This window comes from Saccostrea cucullata, unplaced genomic scaffold, assembly GCF_032062105.1.
Source record: "Saccostrea cucullata isolate Sc308-1 unplaced genomic scaffold, CSIRO_AGI_Scuc_v1 ctg157, whole genome shotgun sequence".
NCBI lineage: Eukaryota > Metazoa > Mollusca > Bivalvia > Ostreida > Ostreidae > Saccostrea > Saccostrea cuccullata.
In genome coordinates, this window is record NW_026918429.1 from 501736 (window position 1) to 521924 (window position 20189).

General features: G+C 34.1%; 1 protein-coding gene across 1 annotated transcript; it reads right to left on the minus strand.

The window, feature by feature from the left end:
• Positions 1 to 1439: 1439 nt before the first annotated feature.
• LOC134265558 (ATPase family AAA domain-containing protein 5-like) lies at positions 1440 to 18496 on the minus strand. The gene is made up of 19 exons (XM_062747786.1): positions 18418 to 18496; positions 17706 to 17876; positions 12374 to 14535; positions 12202 to 12277; positions 9781 to 9956; positions 9484 to 9548; positions 8990 to 9345; positions 8735 to 8879; positions 7913 to 8056; positions 7657 to 7707; positions 6236 to 6367; positions 5755 to 5915; positions 5460 to 5592; positions 4900 to 5171; positions 4224 to 4385; positions 3498 to 4022; positions 2568 to 3199; positions 2261 to 2419; positions 1440 to 1857 (listed from the first exon to the last, which is right to left on the minus strand). Exons 1-19 carry the CDS (start codon positions 18451 to 18453, stop codon positions 1770 to 1772), a joined length of 5646 nt encoding a protein of 1881 aa, XP_062603770.1. The 5' UTR covers positions 18454 to 18496; the 3' UTR covers positions 1440 to 1769.
• Between the last annotated feature and the right edge of the window lie 1693 nt (positions 18497 to 20189).

Here is a 20189-nt window from a genome sequence, read left to right on the forward strand (position 1 = left end):
TCTTTCCCTGAAAATCCCTGAATGCTTAAATTGTGTGCATTTAATTTACAAATTGATTTCTTTTGGAAAATTGTAATACTATAAAATCAATATCATTTGACCAGTGAACTGAAGAGTGACGAACATTACTTAATCATTTAAAGCTGTACACGACTGTTAAACGGAGGAACGTTATATCTGTGTCTGCCATATTAGTCTTCTGGAGGCTTTAGCTACTCCAGCTGCTACATAAGCCTCAGCCATGTTCAGTCTTCCATTTTGTTTCAGACTTTACTGAAAGAATGTCTCCCCCGTTGTCATAGTTGGGTGCCAAAAAATGTTCCAAAAGTGCTAAACATAGTTACCAAAGGTATCAAATTTCAATCTTAAACTTTACATGTACCAGTTAGGAGCTTTCAGTGTTTCTCAATAGCAAAATTATACCCTGGAGAAGTTTGCAAGGACAGGCAGATAGATTGATATACAAGGTGACAGATGTATATCAATACATGTGTATGTTCAAAAACTTTTACATCCTATCACAGATCCAGATTTGGTAGAGGGGCCATGATTTGAACAATATCTGTCTATAGAACTTACTGACCTTGCTTCTCCAAACAGTATAATTCACAGTTATCCTTGGGCTTTCAGTAAAGCGTCTCATCGATGTCACCAACAATTTAAAGTTCCTGATTTTATTCATTTCTTAGACAATGAGGATCTATATGTCATGACAGATGCGAAATTACGTAGCGCCAAGAATGCCAAGGCTTACTAAAAGTCCAAGAATGACAGAGTATTGTAGTTTTTAACAAGAGGCCCAGGGGCCACAGCGCTCACCTGAGCACATTTTGTTTACACACACAAAAACAAACTAGAATCTACACTACCTGAGGATGATTCCATATAAATATCACTAATCATGGATTTGAAGTACTTGAAAAGAAGATTTTAAAAGGTTTCCCTATATATTCCTATGTAAAACTTTGGTCAGCCATTTTGGCCCCACCCCTACACCTGTGGGTCATGATTTGAACAAATTTGAATCTACACTACCTGATGATGATTCCACATGAGTTTCATCTTTCCTGGCCCAGTGGTTCTTGAGAAGATTTTTTAAAAATGCCATTAATTTTTCTCCAATTCATAATTATCTCCTCTTAGAAAAGGGCATGGCCCTTCATTTGAACAAACTTGCATCCCCTTTACCCAAGGATACTTTGTAGCAAGTTTGGTTGAAATTGGCCCAGTGGTTCTTGAGAAGAAGATAAAAATGTGAAAAGCTTACGACGACGACAGACAAATTTTGATCAGAAAAGTTCACTTGAGCCTTCGGCTCAGGTGAGCTAATAAGCACTTAATTTTGTTAACACACACAAACAAAATCTTGCACTCTTTTAGAGTTTGATTTTAATGATATGATAAAACACTTCATTGCAGACATGCTTCACATTTATAATACTTGTAATATTAACAATGTCTTTTTTATACATAATTTAATAAATTATCTACATAATCATTCCTACATAAAAGGGTATATTACAATAATTAGAAACCACTGTAGAATCATTACATAAATCATTTTTAGTACCCAATTCTGACAATTCCACATAAAAATGTTCCTTTCTAACCAAATTCATTTAGAATGACAGTCAATGTTTCCAAGTTTTTGTCACCCGTATTTTATACTGCACTGTAAATGTATTAAGAACTTGCACATAGGAACTACATGGACTTACATAGATAAAATATACAGAAATTTTAAAATCCCTATCATCACAGTATTTAAATCAGCTATTCCAAGGCAGAGGCAGTCTCAAAACATCCAGGGTCTGGTCCTTTAGAGGAAGTCCTATCTGATCAAAATAATGGTGGAACCTACAAAAAATTATCTCAATCAGAACAAAGCAGTAAAAGATGAAATATTTTCAGCTTAAGAAAATAAGTTGAAGTAACATGAACAAACAACAAGATGATGAGCCTTGATGGACATCTCTCATGCAAATCCTAATCTCTAAGAATTCTATTTACATGTACAGCTGTATACTGTTAAGAATTCTATATACAGCTGTACACTACAAAGAATTCTATATACAATTGTAATTGCAAAGATTTCAACAGCAATTTCGAAAAAAGAACTTATTATACACAGATTTAAAGGTTATGTTCATTACAGACACCAGACAAAGAAGGAAAACATAACAGCACGACTGATCTACATATTGGTTGATAAAATAGGAGGGGGTGTTACTTAGTGCCCCAAGTTCTCAGAAAAGCATACCTTCTCTTGATTTTAGCTGCCTGTCTAATCTGCTCATCCCTGGTTATAGATCTCAGGTAGGGGAGATAATCAGACATGACAACAGACTTGTGGCCCTGTACTGATAAAGGCAGACTGGACAATACATTTCCATAAGCCTTTTTAATCGAGTTCCGAGATCTGCACAAAAATAAATAAATATAAATTAATCAACGTAATCATGATGATAATTTACAGCAGAAATTTTTGAAAAGATTAATAAGATATTCTTCTTTCATTTCCATAAAAATTTTCACATATTAAAAATGTTTTTAAAAATGTGGCATACCTGTCATCTGGACTAGCTAATCCATGAGTTAGAGTAGAACTTCTACCATTAAGAACAGGAATCTTAAATCTCTCATCTTCTTGGTCTGGAAGACTTGAGGTTATTTCCTTCAGTCTATGGTGGAGCTTACTGAAACCTTTCCACTCGATGGTGGAGCACACAGTACTTGTATGGTCCTCCATCCAGAACTCCGAATGTTCGTGTAACCGTGGTTCCTCAGTCATTCCACACTCACTTTCCTGATTTCCTATGATCCTCTCCTCTTGATACCGCAGCATGTCCGTAAATGATAAGCTGTCATAGAATTGAGCAAACTCACTCAAAGACCCCCTGAGCTCCTTTGAGTTTGTCTCGCTTTGTTTGCTGGACTCTTCAACAACAGGAGTTTTCTCTGTGACGTTTGTAGACTCGCTGTCTGACCCCTCACTGTCGTAAAGATCTGAGGTGATCCTGATTCGCCTCCTTCTGGTTTTGAGGGGAGAGGCAGCCTGTTTTATAGGCCCCAGATTCTCCACTGTGACCTTGTGTAGAGGTAACATATCTAGATGGTGGCCATACAGCAGATCCACTTTAAGCTTCAGGTACTGTTGACCAGCTTGGATGGCCAGCTCTTCATTCTTGCTGCCACCTTCCTAGGACATAGAAGAGCACCATAAGTTTCTCACTTACATCATTACAAAGAATTTAGTTTATTGAAATGTAAAACCAAGATTTTTTAATTAAAACTTTTAATTAATTAGGATTTTAATATTTCTGTAAGCCTGTTATATTTCAAGATGTATTCTTTTTAGCAGTAGACTGTTTGACAGAAATCAGCTAAATATAATACATTAACAGTTTATGAATATTTATTACAATCAATTATTTGTTCTTGATCATAGCAATAATAAAATATATCAATGATTTTCTTTGCAGACTTATCTTGTATACCTGAAGAGTTTTGGTAAGAAATCCAAGAATGCCAGCTTCATTTTTTATAGGCAGTCCCAGCATGCTCTCTAGACAGGAAGTATTCACAGCAGGACATTTCTGAGCATCCATCAGGACTCTATCAGCAACAGGAGGAGTAAGATTAGACCCCTCATCATCACAAATCACCTGCTTCTTTTTACATGCTACTGGTTTTATGGACACAAAATCATCATCTTCATCATCAACAAGCTGGTTCAAACCAGTTCCTTTTTCACTTCTTAATGCTACAAAGGCATCCTGGGAACAGGAATTTTCTTCAATAACTGGAGCGATTGGAAGAGCTTGCTGGGGTTTTTCAGGCTCAATATCTTTGATTGACCTCTTGATCTTATGACCTCCTCCAGAACTAAGCCAAAACTGCAAGGTCAGTAACACTCGACGGAGGTCACAATTGAAAATGGAAACAAGGTTGACAATTTCATCCCAGTCCATCCTAAAGTTCTCCACCAAAGCCACCAGTCTCAAGTAGCAGGAAGTAGGAACCTAGGAAAATAATGAGACAATCTCTGTAAAACTCTCTATATGTCTGTAAAATCAGTGTAAAATTTATACAGTGTGCACATGTATCTCTTTTTTTTCAGTGCATAACAATGCTTCGTTGGGAGAACAAGTTGTATTTATAACATCAATGATTCATGTTCAGAAAAAATAATGAAGTTGAGAAAAAATGTCCTTAGATCTTACAATTGGGGGAACTTTGAACTTGTAATGTTCGAATCTGCCTTCAAACTTCTGTGGTAAAGAGACATCATTGCTGGTGAGAATGATAGGGATTTTTGTGGTGTCCATAAAATTCTTCACTGCTGCCCAAAAGCCCTTGTCAAAAGCTTCAAATACCAAGTCAACCTTCAATGTGAAATTGCACTTTCAGTGGAAATTAACAAGAATGTATTCCAATTACTATACCTCATTTAAAACTTCATATTGATATGGATGTAGGTAAAATTTGTATATTGAATAATTAGCCCCTGATTTGATATACATATATAGAACTTCATAATCCTGATCATTTCTTTAATACTTCAACTTTCATGAATTGCTGAATAAAAACTAAACAAGTTAGTCAAAATACTGTAGACGTACTTTTTTTCATAATCCTGAATCTCAATTTCTTTTTCTTTAAAACGATAATTATGCGGATTTCATGTCATCTTATGCCTTACATTTATACAAAGTACGCTTAAAAATTTTCGCGGAAAGTTTGTATCGTTACATTAAATTTATACCACGCGGAAAAAAGTACTTCTACAGTATACATGTATTACTCAAATATTAAGGGTTTTGTAAAAACAAAAATTATAAAATACATTTATTTGTACCTTGCGTAATAAATAGAACTATAAGTGCTACTATAAAATACCTCATCAAACAGGATAAGTGATGTACAGGAGAGATTGAGACTCTTCTTCTTTTCTTGAGGAGCTGTCTTCATGCTGTCTTCTCCCTTCTTCCTCCTCTTCTGTTCCTTCTCTGCCCTGTAATCCTTGTCTGTGTCCTCGTCTCTTTTCCGCTTTTTCCTGCCTGGTTTGCCCTTTTCCTCCATGGGGGTGACACAATTAGGTGTTGCTGCTTTCTTGAACAAATTGGTGAACACTGTTGGTTTTTGTTTAGAAGACGTAACCGCATTTGATGCTGGAAATTGGAAAATCAGAAAATTCATGCACATGATGTGTGAAATGTATAAGGAATATCTTTTAAGATAATAAACATGATATAAAGTGCATGTGATTTCATGAATATAATGTTTTATATAGCATGTTTTATATGTTACGTATAGCATGAATGTTCCATTTCATAAACAAAAGTTACATAAAATGCATAAGCTTATAAAAACCCTCAATTGTCTCCAATGCCTCAAAAATCAAAATACATGTACACGTAGTGTGACATATAAATTAAATGTACAGTGTATGTACATACCATTCTTGAGTTTTTTGGGTGTGCCTGCTCCACTGAACTGGTGTTTGGAGACCTGCTGAGACTGTGTGGCTTCCTGTAGCTGAGCCAGGATTCTCTTCCCATTTCTGCTGGATGATGCATTCACCTCAAACACCTAATCATTCATAGCAACTTTTCAGTTATTAGATTATTCATGCATTTTATTCAGTATCACATATATTGGAGTAGAATCACTTTGTATGGTAAAATTGTAATTGATTCAATACAACCTTATATGGATGCACTGTAAATGATTCATTTCTGGTTAAATACCAACCTTAAAACCAAGTTCCTGTGCTAGAGCGTAGACGGTGGCCGTTTTCCCCACCCCAAGGGGACCGGTGAGCATGGCAGTATTACAGAGCCTCTCCTCCTCATCTGAGTCACTGTCCATATCAAAATCACTGGCATCATCCGTCCACCACTCCTCTTCCTCCTCTGAAAATATAACTGAAACAATGAGCTTCTAACATCATTTTCAAAATTCATTTAAATTTAGAAAATTTTATTTCATATTTTTATATGCAGTTACAGTTGATGGAAGAATCAATACTTTAACACTGAAAAAAAACAACAATCAGGATGAGTCAATTGGCCAAATCATTGTAATTCCCAACACTTAAGACACCATTTTTATTTCTTGAATATGCTAACCCAATTTTACTAGAATTTGAAAAAATACAATGCAAAACAAGCCATACTAACCCTAATTTATAGGGGAAAAAATTTATTAAAAAAAAATTAATATTAAAACTTACCCTCCTCATTCAATGTTTTGTTCTTCTTTTTCTCTTTCATCATCATCAGTTTGGCTTTCTTTGCCTCTTTGTCCAGACACTGTTTCCACTCCAGAAGCCAAGATTTCAGTTTCTTAATGATGGCTGTGTTAACTGAGGGTGAAGAGGCTGGGAGGCCAGGACAGGGCTGGGGGAACTGAAAACAAAACAGAGGAGTGAAGAGGTTGGTACTTCTTAGGCCAAACTAGGGGGAACTCTACAAAACAGAGGAGTGAAGGGGATGATTCTGGCCAGGACAGGGCTAAATAAAACAAAACAGACTTTGAAGTACTTGCCAAAAGAAGATTTTAAAAGGTTTCCCTATATATTCCTATTTAAAACTTTTATCGGCCATTTGTACTTATAGCAAAGGAAGAGGAAAGTACAAGCAGTTGGGAAGAAACTTTACACAACAAAAAGAGAATAATGATTCCTTGAATAAGTTTCTTTATGTTCTTAGTGGTTACTTGCAAGCCACATTATATTATATATCAGACTAAAACTGTAAAACATTTTGAGAGTAACAGAAATTGCTATCTTTATTAACCAAGGTAATAATGTTCATTGAAGTCAAAAACGGATATAAAGAATTATGTACCTTAGTGAGGCTTGTTTGCCAAGTTATATTGAAATCTTTCAAAACTGAAGGCCCAGTAGCATTTTGAAAGAATTTCAAGAAATTTCTATTTTTAAAAAACAATTCGTCTATATCAAAATCCAATATAAAAATTTGTATCTTAGTGTAGTCTACTTGTGTGCCAAGTTATATTGAAATCCCAAAACTGTAGGAGGAGTAGCATTTTGAAAGAATTTCACAGAAATTTCTATTTTTAGTAACAACGCCAACACCGTTCGTCGAAATCAAAAACCGATGTACAGAATTATGTATCTTAGTGTAGTCTTTTGTGTGCCAAGTGAAATCAGACCAAAACTGTAGGAGGAGTAGCATTTTTGACTTTCACAGATTTTTTAACAACGCCAATATATTCGTCCAAAAACCGATACACAGAATTATGTATCTTAGTGTAGTCTACTTGTGTGCCAAGTTATATTGAAATCAGACCAAAACTGTAGGAGGAGTAGCATTTTGAAAGAATTTCACAGAAATTTCTATTTTTAGTAACAACGTCAACACCGTTCGTCGAAATCAAAATCCAATACACAGAATTATGTATCTTAGTGTAGTCTACTTATATGCCAAGTTATATTGAAATCAGATCAAAAAGGAGAGTAGCATTTTAAAAATTGTTTACAGACAGACAGACTATATATTCCTATGTAAAAATTTGATCGACCATTTTGGCATAACCCTATCTCTGACCAGGGGTAACAAAACAGAGTGAAGAAGTTGGAACTTGTCAGTTGTCAGGCTAGGACAGGATAGGGTGAACTGTAAACAAAACAGAGAGAGTGAAGAGGATGGTACTTTTTAGGCCAGGACAGGGTAGGGTGAACTGTAAACAAAACAGTTTTTAAACATTTTTCCTCTATAGGCCAGGACTATGTAAAAAACAGTGAGAGTGAAGAGGCTGTTACTTCTCTGGCCAAGACAGGGTAGGGGGAACTGAAAACAAAACAGAGAGTGAAGAAGTTGGTACTTCTAAGGCCAGGGTTGAGTAGGGGGGAATCAAAAACAAAACAGAGACAAACAATTCTAACCATTCTCTTGTTTATCCTCTTTCTTGTCCTGGTCTGCCTTAGATTCAGGGAATAAGATAATTTCTATCACTTTTTCCTTCTCCGTATTCCTGGGTTTTTCTTTTTCTGGCTTCCCCTTCTTTTCCTTCTCCTTTGACTTCTCTTCTACAATATAATTTACAAATGTTTTAAAAAATCAACAAATTTAGTCTATCTTATAAAATTCACATTATGCTTTTAAAGGTTGGATAAAGCTTAGAATGGCAGTTTGTAACATGTACATATGTAAATGAAAATTTATTTATTTTCATCCCTTTGGCCTTATCCTCATTGGGCTAATTCAAGATTCAGTTATATCTCTTTCAACTTGTGTCTTGGTGAATTTTATATTGGGTGAAATTGTTTACAATGCAATGGGGCCAATATAACATTGGGTCTGGTGTATGAGATGTACACGTATTTAGGCTACATAAAATTGAAATTGCTAATTTTATTGTATTTTTGATAAAATAAAAAGTTGGTATTGCGGAGAAGAAAAAAAAAATGTGAAAAGTTTAGCCAACAAAGAGACGACTACTACGACGAAAACGACGAAGACATTGCCTACGATGTTCACATGCTGATAAGCAATGAACAGAGCAAACCTTTTGATCAGATTTGGAAAGTATATCTGTGAATAAAAAAAATTATCTTTATTTTAAAGAAAATTCAAAAAAAAATTAAAAAAAACTTACCCTCATCTACTTTATTGCCAATTTTTGTTCTTTTTGGAGAAAATTCTCAGAGAATTAAATTTCATCATCATAGAAGTTTGTGGTGTTCTGGTTAATGTTTCACACTCACCTATTTCCTCAATGATTTCGTCCTCCTGCTTTTCCTTCAGAATGTTGTACATTTTCTGTGTGGGAAATGATGGACAGACCTGACTGATCTCTTTCAGTAAACAGCTGAGTGTATCATCCCTAAATTTCTCACAGGTCTCGGGTTTCTGAAATTACAATGCAGAAATGTTTTATTTAGACTTATGTTACGTCAGAGAATAATCAATTTAAATTGATATGATTCTATTATCTACATGTACAAATAAGTACACTGCACCTTTAATATCAGAATTTGTGTCCCAATCTGTCTGTCTGTGAGGCCCTGACACCAAGGCTGTGATATCTTTGTACAAAACTCAGTTTGAGTCACCATCTTCAGAACGACGTCCACCAAGCTCCACATCCTGGACTCTGATTTCTGCTGGACGTGATTGTCTCGCGGAAAAGGAGGATAACTAGCCACAGCTGCTATTGCTGCTGCAGTGATACTTTGCTTTAACTCTGCTGGAATCCCGCTCATTAAAAAAGCCCTCTTTAACTTCTCTGCCTCCGGATCTAAAACTTTCTTTACTGGGCTATTTACTGCAGCCTTAGGCTTTTTGGTTAAGAAGATTGATGCAATATTCTTCACCTCTGAAAGAGATTTTACAAGTTAGATGAAAAATTATGGCCTGGGCGTTTTAAAATGAGATGAACAAAAAATGTTTGAAGGAAAATATATTATGTATCAGTTTGTCAAAAGGGAAAAAACATGTACTATTGAAGATAAACCTTTTTTCTTTGCTGGTGTCTGCTTCTGGGCCCTGGGTTTCTTCTTTGGTGTGTAACAAAAATATCTTATCATCAAGATCTACAATCTCAACATTAGATTTTTCTTGGAAAAGGAATATTTGTAAGAAAAAACTTGTATTCTTGTTTTACAGGAAAACTTGTTCAAATTTCATATTTATATAAGAAATGCCCCCTTTTGTCATGAAATATATGCATAGCATTTTTGAATACAAGTTTTTGACATCCTTTTTGTAAAATTCATTTTCATTGGTAAAAATTGACCTAAGACACATTGACCTTTTACAAGCTTGTGATGGGGCCATGATGTGATGAGATGTGATGTACAGGTGTGTAGGGATTTCTGGCCCCTTGACTTTCCTGGCTTTGCTCTTTTGATCAGCTTGGAGATTTTTCTGGTTACCCTTCACTTTCTTGGCTTTTGCTAACAATTTCTGGGCTTTACTCTGCATCTTCTTTTAAAAGAAAAACAAGATCAATAAAAAAATTATCAATAATTACATCTATATGGATTTCTTTAAGGAATGAAGCTGATTTCAACTTATGATCTCGATATAACATAAACAGCTGAGTACGCTTTATCGAAGCGGTTTATAAAAAATTTCTCGCAGGTCTCAGGTTTCTAAAGATAAAATGCAGAATTGTTCATTCCTCAGATTTAATTTACATCATGAGAATTTTTCATTTTTTCCTTCAGAAAAAGACTTCAAATATCGCATATTTTAAAAGTTAACGGCAAGCGGAGTAATACGTTTTTGACATAACGCATTATGACGTAGGCAAGTTATGTTACACAAAATGGATAAAACCGTTTAACCAATCAAATGACGTGTTACAACTGAAATTAAATTATTATGGCATACATTGTAACTAATTGGATAGCAAAGCAGTTATTAAAGATAATAGTGAGCTTAGTCATCTACCCAAACCCTTTGCACTTCAGTTCAAGCTCTTAAAGCAAGGCCTGGGCAACCAGAAAATTAGGACTACCGTGGTAACCCTGTACTCACAATGCACCGGAAACAGACAGCTTTTCCAGACAGGGCTCTCACACCACTTATTGCTGCTGCAGGGAAAATTTGCATTTTGGGAAAATTTGGATGCCCGACATTCATTTAAAAAGATCCTCAAATTTTGCTTTTCTAGCAGTCATCAATTTAACTCAGGGCTCGACATTAACGCTTGTCCAGTACCAATGAAGGCTTTTTGGACAAGTGAATATTGATGCTATATTGGACAAGTGCATTTCAATGTAAAGAGATTTTACACATAATAAAAGATAAATTATGAAAGCTAAATCGGTATTTTAAAATGAGATGAACAATAGGAAAATATCACTATATTTTAATTGAGTTCACATTTGATCGGGATCCAAGCTCACTAATTGTATACTACTGAAAAGTCATGGAAGATACAAACCGGTGTGGATTGTTTGATGTTGACAGGTTCACTTGTGGACATTTACGTTACTGTCAGGACAGAAAGCCTAGAATAAATTTCGTCTTATGTGTTTTTTTGTATTTATCAATAACATCACAAATCAACCAAGCGCATGACATGTGTAATGGACTTTATTTTAATTTTCAAGTTGAAACTAGGCCTACTGAACTTTATTGAAAAATTTTACGGACAAGTAAATGTCTTAGTCACTTGTCCGAATGGAAAAGTAGGAAAAAAGTTAATGTTGAGCCCTGTAACTCTGGTTTTGAATAAACAGTTAAACAGAACAAACATGGGTATGTTAGCTATTTATAAAGTACATAAGGTTTGCTCATAACTATCTTTGAGTGTTGATATTGCGGTTATTTGTCTTTCTGAGTGGCAGTCACTAGTCACATAATCCCGAATTTCCTCGATCAAATGGTCATCGTTGCTTACCAATTCAGTGTATAACCATGTTTAAATGAAATTCATTTTTTAAAATTATTTTTTTGTTGATTTACATGACAAAGTACTCTGCATTCATTTGTTAGTACATATTTCTGCAGAAACAATAGCCTGGTTCCCCGAACCAGTTTAAATGCAGTTTTGCTGTATATAACACTTACATAGAACTAGTTTGTTTCACTTTCATAAATTTGCAGGTGTTTTGTTTTGTTTTGTGCTTTTTTGCGATTAAGTTTGTGACATCCCTCTTTATAATTAATATTTTCATTGGTTAAATTTACACCCTTTTGGAAAAGACAACTCGTGACCTTTTACCTTGAACTTCTCCAGATCTGTGGTACTGCTCTTTCTCCCGTGAATCAACTTGTGACTCAACATTTGAATGAACTTTTATCATGTATCATACCTTGACTTTCCTGGCTTTGCCCTTGTGATCAGTTTGAAGATTTTTCTGGTTACCCTTCACTTTCTTGGCCTTTGCTAACAATTTCTGGGCTTTAAACAATATGCATCTTATACAATTTTCATAAAACTAACAAAAACAAAACCAATAGAACAATTATCAATATTACATCTATATGGATTTCTTATGGTATATATGATGCACTTCAAGCTGTTAAAGCAAGGCCTTGGCAAAAAGAAAGTTAGGACTACTGCAAATTGATCCATTGAATTTTTTTTTACAGTAAAGATTTTTCCTATATATGCACCATGTAAAACTTTTTCCAGAACTGTGGTACTGCTCTTTGTCCTGCTGTGCCCAAATGCTTGTACCCTCATCATAATAGATTGAACTTGTATCATGAATCATACCTTATTCTTGCTCTTTTCCTTAGACTTTGGAGTGAATGATTCATCTTGGCCACTTCCACTACTACTCTTTGCACACCTGTCAAGAAGAAAATTTGTTTTTAAGATTTATGTTAAACAATATGCTTTATAATACAATTAATTCATAAATTAACAAACAAAATTGTACTTGTACCTCATAAATTTCATCCTGATAGGAGAGCCAACCTCAGAATTCTGTAAAAGTTTGACTTTGTATTTCAGTCGAATTGATTTTCTTCTCTCAGCTAGACTTTTATTGTTTCTTTCCTCCTTCATACTATCCTCTTCAGATTTGTCTTCAAACACTTGACTTGAATTGTGACTTGACTGACTTGAGTTGTGACTTGACTTGCTTAAGTTATCTTGCTTTGTCTTGACATTTTCCTTCTCACTACTAGATTTCTTTGGTCTACCCCTTTTTCTCTTTTCTGGCTCTGGTGTACTTTCACTTGTCTTTTCTGTAGGTTTTTCTAAGGATTCCTTCACTGCTTTATTCATTTTCAGATTTCCCTTGGCAAAACTAAGTGTAGCTTGTGATGTTTTCTGTTTGATAGATTTGTCTGGTTCATTCACACTGTGCAAAAACAAGTTTTTCTTTTCCCTTGCTTCAGTCTCTTCCGATATTTCTATTACGTCTTGTTTATCTTCCAATACCTTTTCCTCTTTCTTCTCTTGTAAAATACTTTTCTTTTTCCCATCACAAGTGACATCCATATCATTATCTTCTATAACAATTATCTCTGAACTCAATATCTGTATTGAATCTTCACTCTTGTGTTTTGTGAGCTGTTTCTTTTTGGCCACCAGTTTTTTGTCACTTTTTTCCAGATTTCCTCTTTTGTTGTCATTTTCTGGTACATGAACCATAGCCTTGATAGTTAACTGATCAGCTTTAGGGGTTGACTTATTAAATTTTTCATTTTTACTGACTTTAGAAAAAAAGTTGGTGATAGACGGATATTGTTTTGGCATTGGAATGTTTGTTCCATCATCGTCACATGGTTTTACTGTAGATCCAGCATCGTCTTCTTGGGAAATAATACCTTTAATACCTTTTCCAAGCATATCATTAATACTTTTCTTTGGAATTCCTTGTTTCTCTGAGTTGTTGTCTCCAATTGTATTTAAGTAGTCCAGGTAACTCACCTCCAGCACATCTTCTGTGGGAAAATCCTCCTTTGATTTACCGCCTTTGCTAGCATCACTAACAGGAATTTTCTCTCCAGTCCTCTGACTTGTAGAATGTAAATTGTCTGTTTTCTTAGGTCGTCCTCTCTTCTTTTTAACTGGTTCAGCAGCAGCTGTGGGTTTATCATCATCTTGTTGTTTGTTTGCATCATTGTCATTTTCCTTCTGCTGTTTGGATAAAAAATCTTCATAACTTTCTTCCTCCATGTTCCCTGACTCTTCCATCTTGTCACACCTCTCTGCAGTGTTCTCTTCTGCGTCTCCATTACCAAGGAATACATCATAGTTCACCTCTGTTGCAGTTGATATACTGGTAATGTTCTCCCCCCTCTCCTGCATACTGTCAGTTCCCACATAATCTTGATTGTCCTTCACCTGACTCGTGTTCAGCCCTCCATCACTAAGAATTGAGACATCAGCCATATTGGTACAAATGTCTGACAAGTTTAGCGTTTTCTTTGCAGTCTCTTGTGACTCTGCCTCTTTCTTTTTCTTTCTAAGTTTATTTTTCTTTTTAACACTTTTTTCTTTATCCTTGTCTTTGGGTGTTCTACATTTCTCTATGTCTATCCGTTTGTTCCATTCTAGATTTGATGTAGCCTCCACTTCTTTTTCCTTCCCTGGACTACATTTACCTGTTTTATTTCCATTTAGCGCCAAATCAGGTCTTCCACAGGTTTTACTTTCAGCACATTTTGGTACTTCATCTTCACTGGTCATTTGTTCTGTCTGTACCAAATCACTTTCTTTTTTCTGATCAGATTTATGTGTATCTTTATCAGAATCTCCCTCCTCTTTGTTGATATCAGAATGGACCTTATCACCAATTGAAAAAACAGTCCCAGTTTTGGTCTTTGATTCCTCTGTGGCATTACATACAGATTTAACTTCTCCACTACTAACCGTTTTCCCTTTAGGTGTTGTTTGCCTGTTGTCTTTTGCTTTAACTGTTTCTTGTTTCTTCCTTTTCAACCTGTTCTTCCTCCCAGAAGCTTTGTCATTAGCGTTATCATCAGAAATATCCCCGTCTTTTGAGGTTGATCTCTTTCTTTTCTTTGGCAGACTTGCCTTTTCATCTTTTTTCTCTTTTCCTTTGTTCAATACATTTTCTTTTGTTTCAGGAATGTCCTACAAAACCAATGAATTTGTTACTTGTAGATCTTGCTTCATTTAACAGACAAATAAATAATAAACACCAATATTTATAATTCTACTGGTTATTGCCGAGTCGGAGATGAAAGAAAAGTTGCAGATATTATTTTTCAGTAAATCATGAAAGACACCAAAAGATTATCAGATCAGAAACACCTTTCAAACTTTGTACAGGTGTAATGGATATTCTACTTAAGAATGCGATTTTCTTTTTTAGACTACTGACTATATCAATGTCTCATCTTATGCATGTTGTGTATTGTCTACACTACAGTAGCTGAACCATGGACCCAGACCTGCCTACCCTTTTCATTGCAAGGGTGTAATTTCAGATTTTTTTTCGGTGGAATTTCAGAGGTAAAAGCGTAATCAATCATGTTTTCCTATTTTGTTATTTTACTACAATGTATAATACTTTATTTTCTCTCAAATCACCGAAATTGTATATTACTAAACAAAGCTGGCATAATCTTTTCTTTTATCATCTATTGGCAAAAAAGTGTTGTAAAAGACCAGTTTCCTATGTAAACTCAAACAACCGCAAATGTGAAGCATTTGTCAATTTGTATCAAATCACTTAATTGAAAGATGCGTTTGCATGTAAAATCAACTCGTACATACATGTAATAACACTGTATTTTATTTTTTTTTTACACTCACATTTCTCTATCTTGTTCAAAGCAATGTTAAAAAACTAAATTGAGCATAGAAATTTTACTTATTGCAATATCATTTAATCGTTAACATAAGTAGTGCCATTTTTCATTTTATCTTCGCAATATCGGTGTACATGTAACTACTAGAAACATTACGTTAGTTATCGAATGTTTCGTCAAAAATACTTTTACTAGAACTTTTCATTTCATTTCAGCAGGTCGTACTTTGACTCTAAATTTAGAGGTTCATAATGGATTTAAACCAAAATATATGTTGTAAAATTAATATCAGTGGCGTAATAGGTAATTTTGGTAAAAAGCGATACTACCCACAGTCAGGTCATTGGAGCATATATAATGTTTACACTCCATGATTTTACTGTTTGAGTTTTCATTTTTTAGTTGAGAAATGTCATTTGAAATATAAAAGCCTAGCAGGGGTAGACATTAACTTTTATTTCCACTTGTCCTTCGGGCAAGTGGATTTTTAAGCATGTATTTTGCAATTTACTTGCCCAAAATTTTTGGAGAAAAAAAAACCTTATAACACCATGAATTTTTTGTAAATATAAAAGTTGACAAATTAATCTCAATTTTGAAGTTAACTACCATGGAATAAATCAAATTTTGGTGATGCTACATTTGTAAATGTACAATATTATGTAAAACAGTTTCCTGTCATTTAACTATCTTGAAAACACACTTTTTACCACAGGAATGTTATTTTCTAAAGGCCTAATGATTTTTGCTTGAAATTTTAATTTTTTCATATAAAAATGAGGTGAAGCCAGAAGCAAGAGATTTTGTGGTTATGTTTTGAATCAAGATACATCGTGTATCAGTAAATAATTGACTACATATAATTCCTTAACTGGGTAGAGAAAGTATTCTGTAATCTCTATTTCATAAAAGGTAACATAAGTTGAACAGATAATCGTATTTTGCAAATTGGAAGGAAATACCGTAACAAACCCGATTTGTTATCCAGAAACGCTCAGACAATTCTTTAACAATTTCCCGTTTTTACAGTAAATCCAAGTGTTTAATTCATTGTGTTGTTTATAAACTTATGTGAGATTAAAAAAATGTTTTGCAGAAATATCCACTTGCCCGATCGGACAATTGGCATGATAGTTTCACTTGCCCGATAGGATTTATTTTAAAATACAACCGTATATATGTCAATCCCTGCCTAGGAAAAAAAATTAGTTTTATATTTAAAAAAATTTTCCACCTTTTTTAAATGAAGAACTACAAATATTGCTTTATTTTTATTTATATATTTGATGAATTACTAAATCAACTGTCAATTAAATATGGAAGATTTCAGAATTTCATTAACAGTTTTGTCTTGTAGAAGCAGGACATCTACCATAATTTACGGAATATAGGTCGACTTTTTTTTAAATATTAAATGTGAATTTTCGACCTGTTTAAGGCTCTGATATTGTGCAAAAATGCCCCCACACCAGTAAAAATCAATTTCAAAGTAAATTTGTGCCAGCTGGAATTGGCCAATTTTTTGATTATTTTACGCAAAAAAAATTAATGCTCCGGTAAACAATAAATTATTTATTCTTTAGCTTTCTTACAAAATCAATTCCATTAAATATTCGTTGATGACAAAGGAAAAAACATTGCTTCATCTAGTAAATAATTCCTCAACGTATTATCCATTATCATGTGGTAGCCATCTTGTGAAGTCATGCAGTAAACTAGCAAATAAAATTGTACACCGTAAAAAAATTTAAAATATGGAAAACACGATCACAAAGGTTTTTACCATTTATTAGTAGAAATAAATTGAAATAGTATATTAAATATTTCTTTTATTGTGACAGTCTTATATTTATTTAAATGTAAAATAAGTGAAATAAATTGATGCCAGTCTATGGTCGTTTGCGTGTTTTAGCAAATCCCTGGAGAAGAAAAATAAAAATGGCGGACATCAAATGTCCACCGGTAAATACTCTAAAATATAAAGGAATGTGCCCAAGTTGTATATTTTAAAATTATTATTTTTTACATATGGAATAAAGTCATTATGTATAGCTGTAAAATAATAACGTATTTACGTGTATTATGACTGTTTTGTTTGTGTACAAATATGGCATTGAACAGGCAATTTGGAGAAAAATCAGAAAAACAATTCAAAGAAGTTTTAATACATTTACATAAAACTTAATCTAAATGCTGTACTCATTAAATATATTATTGCTCGATACGTTATTTTACGGAATTACGCCTGGAAATTATGTTGATAAAAAATTTTAATATTAAAATTATCAAATCGCTCGCTTGCCCCAATTTTTTGGGCTCAGCTCTCCGAAGAACAAGAAATTTCATTGGTGTGGTGTTATATACAGAAGATTTCATAATTTCATTAACAGTTTTGTCTAGTAGAAGCAGGACATATATATCTAAGGATATATACTGTATTTAGTTCACATAATAATAACTTTTAAAGATTTCTAAAGAGAAAACTATTACCTTTCCATTGCAGATTAATTCTGGGGTTTTCTTTGTACTACTGGTGTCTTTTCTACAGAAGAAGCCTAGAAGATCTTTGGGTTTTGATGTCAACTGTTCTTTTTGAGGAGTTTTGAAGAAGTCCATTATCGACCTCTGTGGGGTGTTGACTTCATCTGACATCTTCAGGACCTGAATTAAAAAATGAAGTTAGATTCAGCTACCTTTCCTTTTACAATAAAAAGCAAATGTTAAAACAATATTTAAAATGAAATGGGCAAAAACCTTCATTTGAACAAACCAGATGGACAGAACTTTATTCAAGCCTGCTTTGAATTTTCAACAAAATTGGTCAGTACTTGATAGATCTAGTTCCAAAGATGTCAAAAGTGTTACTTAGCTGTTATCAGACTTTACAAGCTCACTTAAGCACTCCTCTTGGTGATCTTGATTTTATTACTTACAAATCTAAATTCTTAGTCTTATACAATATTTAATGATTAAAATGTACAGCATACTGTAGATCACTAAATTTTCACAACACCTTATTTTCCCGAGATGGCCATTAACTCTTTACTAATGAGATAGAATTTTCACAAATTGTGGGAATTGCCCTATTATAATCTTCAGGAATACAAATAAACGGGAAAATTAAATTTTCAATTTCAATAAAGTTCTCGTGAATAAAAAGTGATTCACAGTAATTCATCTTATTATATTTCTATCCCTCTACCTGTCTTGGTTCCCTTGAAACTTCATAGGCTGTCATGACAGCTTAGATGTGCTTGGTCCTGCAATAAAATATATAAGTTATGATACATTTAAAACACTTAAAAACAAAGCTTCAAACTTTGACGTAGTTGTGCTTTAAACAATGATTGTTGATTAATAATAGCAAGAGCAGCAAGCAGCGTGATGCACTGCTTGCAAAGCAAGCTCTAGCAACAAAGCCTGGGCAAAGAGGAAATTCGGACTTGCACATTGATCCACACAATTTTTTTTCCATAGTAACCCACAATGCATCCCTTCTTTAAGATATGTTCTTGTGAGAATGACAACAACAAAAATCAAAAAAATAAGCACACCTTGATTTAATGGATATACTGCAGATAAATAGTTACTGTAAATAAAACGTTCTTCACTAAAGTCAGCACTATTCAAGCTTTGGGTAATGTAACTAATACTATGGTGTCATGTGATGTCAGAATCAGAGTCAAAATGCACTAAATGTCACATGCAGTTTGATGAGCCCAATCTAAATTAAAACTGAGTAAGTATCTGCGCTTGCCGAGGCAGTCGCAGCATCAACATATTAGTGAGTTCTAGTGAATTATAGCAGTAACTGATGAAAAGGAAAGGCTCAGAAAGCCGAAATGATCTCAGCCTGATTTCAGACTAATTTTTTACCAATAATTTATCCGATTCTCAGACCACTGTCCTACAAAGTGATTCAGGAAATCTTATGTTAACTTTGATTGCTTGTTACAATCAATATAGGTTGAATTCATTTACCTTCCCCCTACAAATTTCGGAACACTTCTAGTATACCGGTCCCTGTAAATATGGCGCTAAAATAGGTGCCGCCGAAGGCGGTGTACAATATATATGCTATCAACAAAATCGAAAATTAAGCCACAAATTGCAAAATTGACCCCAAATTCGTGTTCCTTGTGAAAAATTGGGTTTAAAAAAATGGTTTTTAAACACAGTTTTTTAAATCCAGAATTAAAAGATTTTGTAAAACAACGTACTGGTTTAAAAAGAATATGTTCCATCTTGCGTTGTTTAGGAATGTGATCACATGATCAATGTTTGACGTAATCTCATAAATATTCATGAGATGCGTCACTTGTGTTTTGACGTAATGAAGATATACCTGATAGAATTCAAAGTGCAATGCCATTAAAAGTGCGAGATTTTTGTGAGAAATACATGGATTTAACAAATAGCTAATTACTAGTGATTGATTAATCGAATTGTGCATCATCATCGATAAAGGAACAATATCATTAGGAGGTCAGAATATTAAGCTACAGTTAACGGTAAGTCGCTTTTACAATAACTTGCCTAAACTTAGCACTCAAAATCGGTCATGTTTCGACATTAGAGTTGATTCATCCGAACTTTCTTTTAAACTTTCCTGTTCTCTGTAAAGCAAAAATTTCAGGAACTAAACCGAAGTGTAGTAAGATAATAAATCGGCACGATTCAACATCAGGCTGATTCATGCAAGTTTTTGGTCACAAAAGGCACTTAAAGTAGTGCCTTTTGTAAGCAAAAATTACATAAATTAGGCCCAACGTCAGGAAGATTACAGAGTGGATTTATAAAACAACCCCAATTTTTAAAAACTATATCACCTAACCCTAATCACTCAATCGGATGCGTTTTGTTGAAGAGAGTGGGAAATTGGGGTTTGTTGACATTCTGCATAGCAACGGCAAGGGAAATAACTGCTCATGCACAATCGCGTGATTCTGGGGACCGGCATACTAGAAACTTCCC

Excerpts from the sequence above, each read along its gene's own strand:
- LOC134265558 (XM_062747786.1), bottom strand. The coding sequence starts at position 18,453 with ATGACAGCCTATGAAGTTTCAAGGGAACCAAGACAG. Across the intron at positions 9,346-9,483 it reads GACACCAGCAAAGAAAAAAG|AGGTGAAGAATATTGCATCA; the intron begins GTTTATCTTCAA and ends AATCTCTTTCAG. Across the intron at positions 4,386-4,899 it reads CACTTATCCTGTTTGATGAG|GTTGACTTGGTATTTGAAGC; the intron begins GTATTTTATAGT and ends TTCACATTGAAG.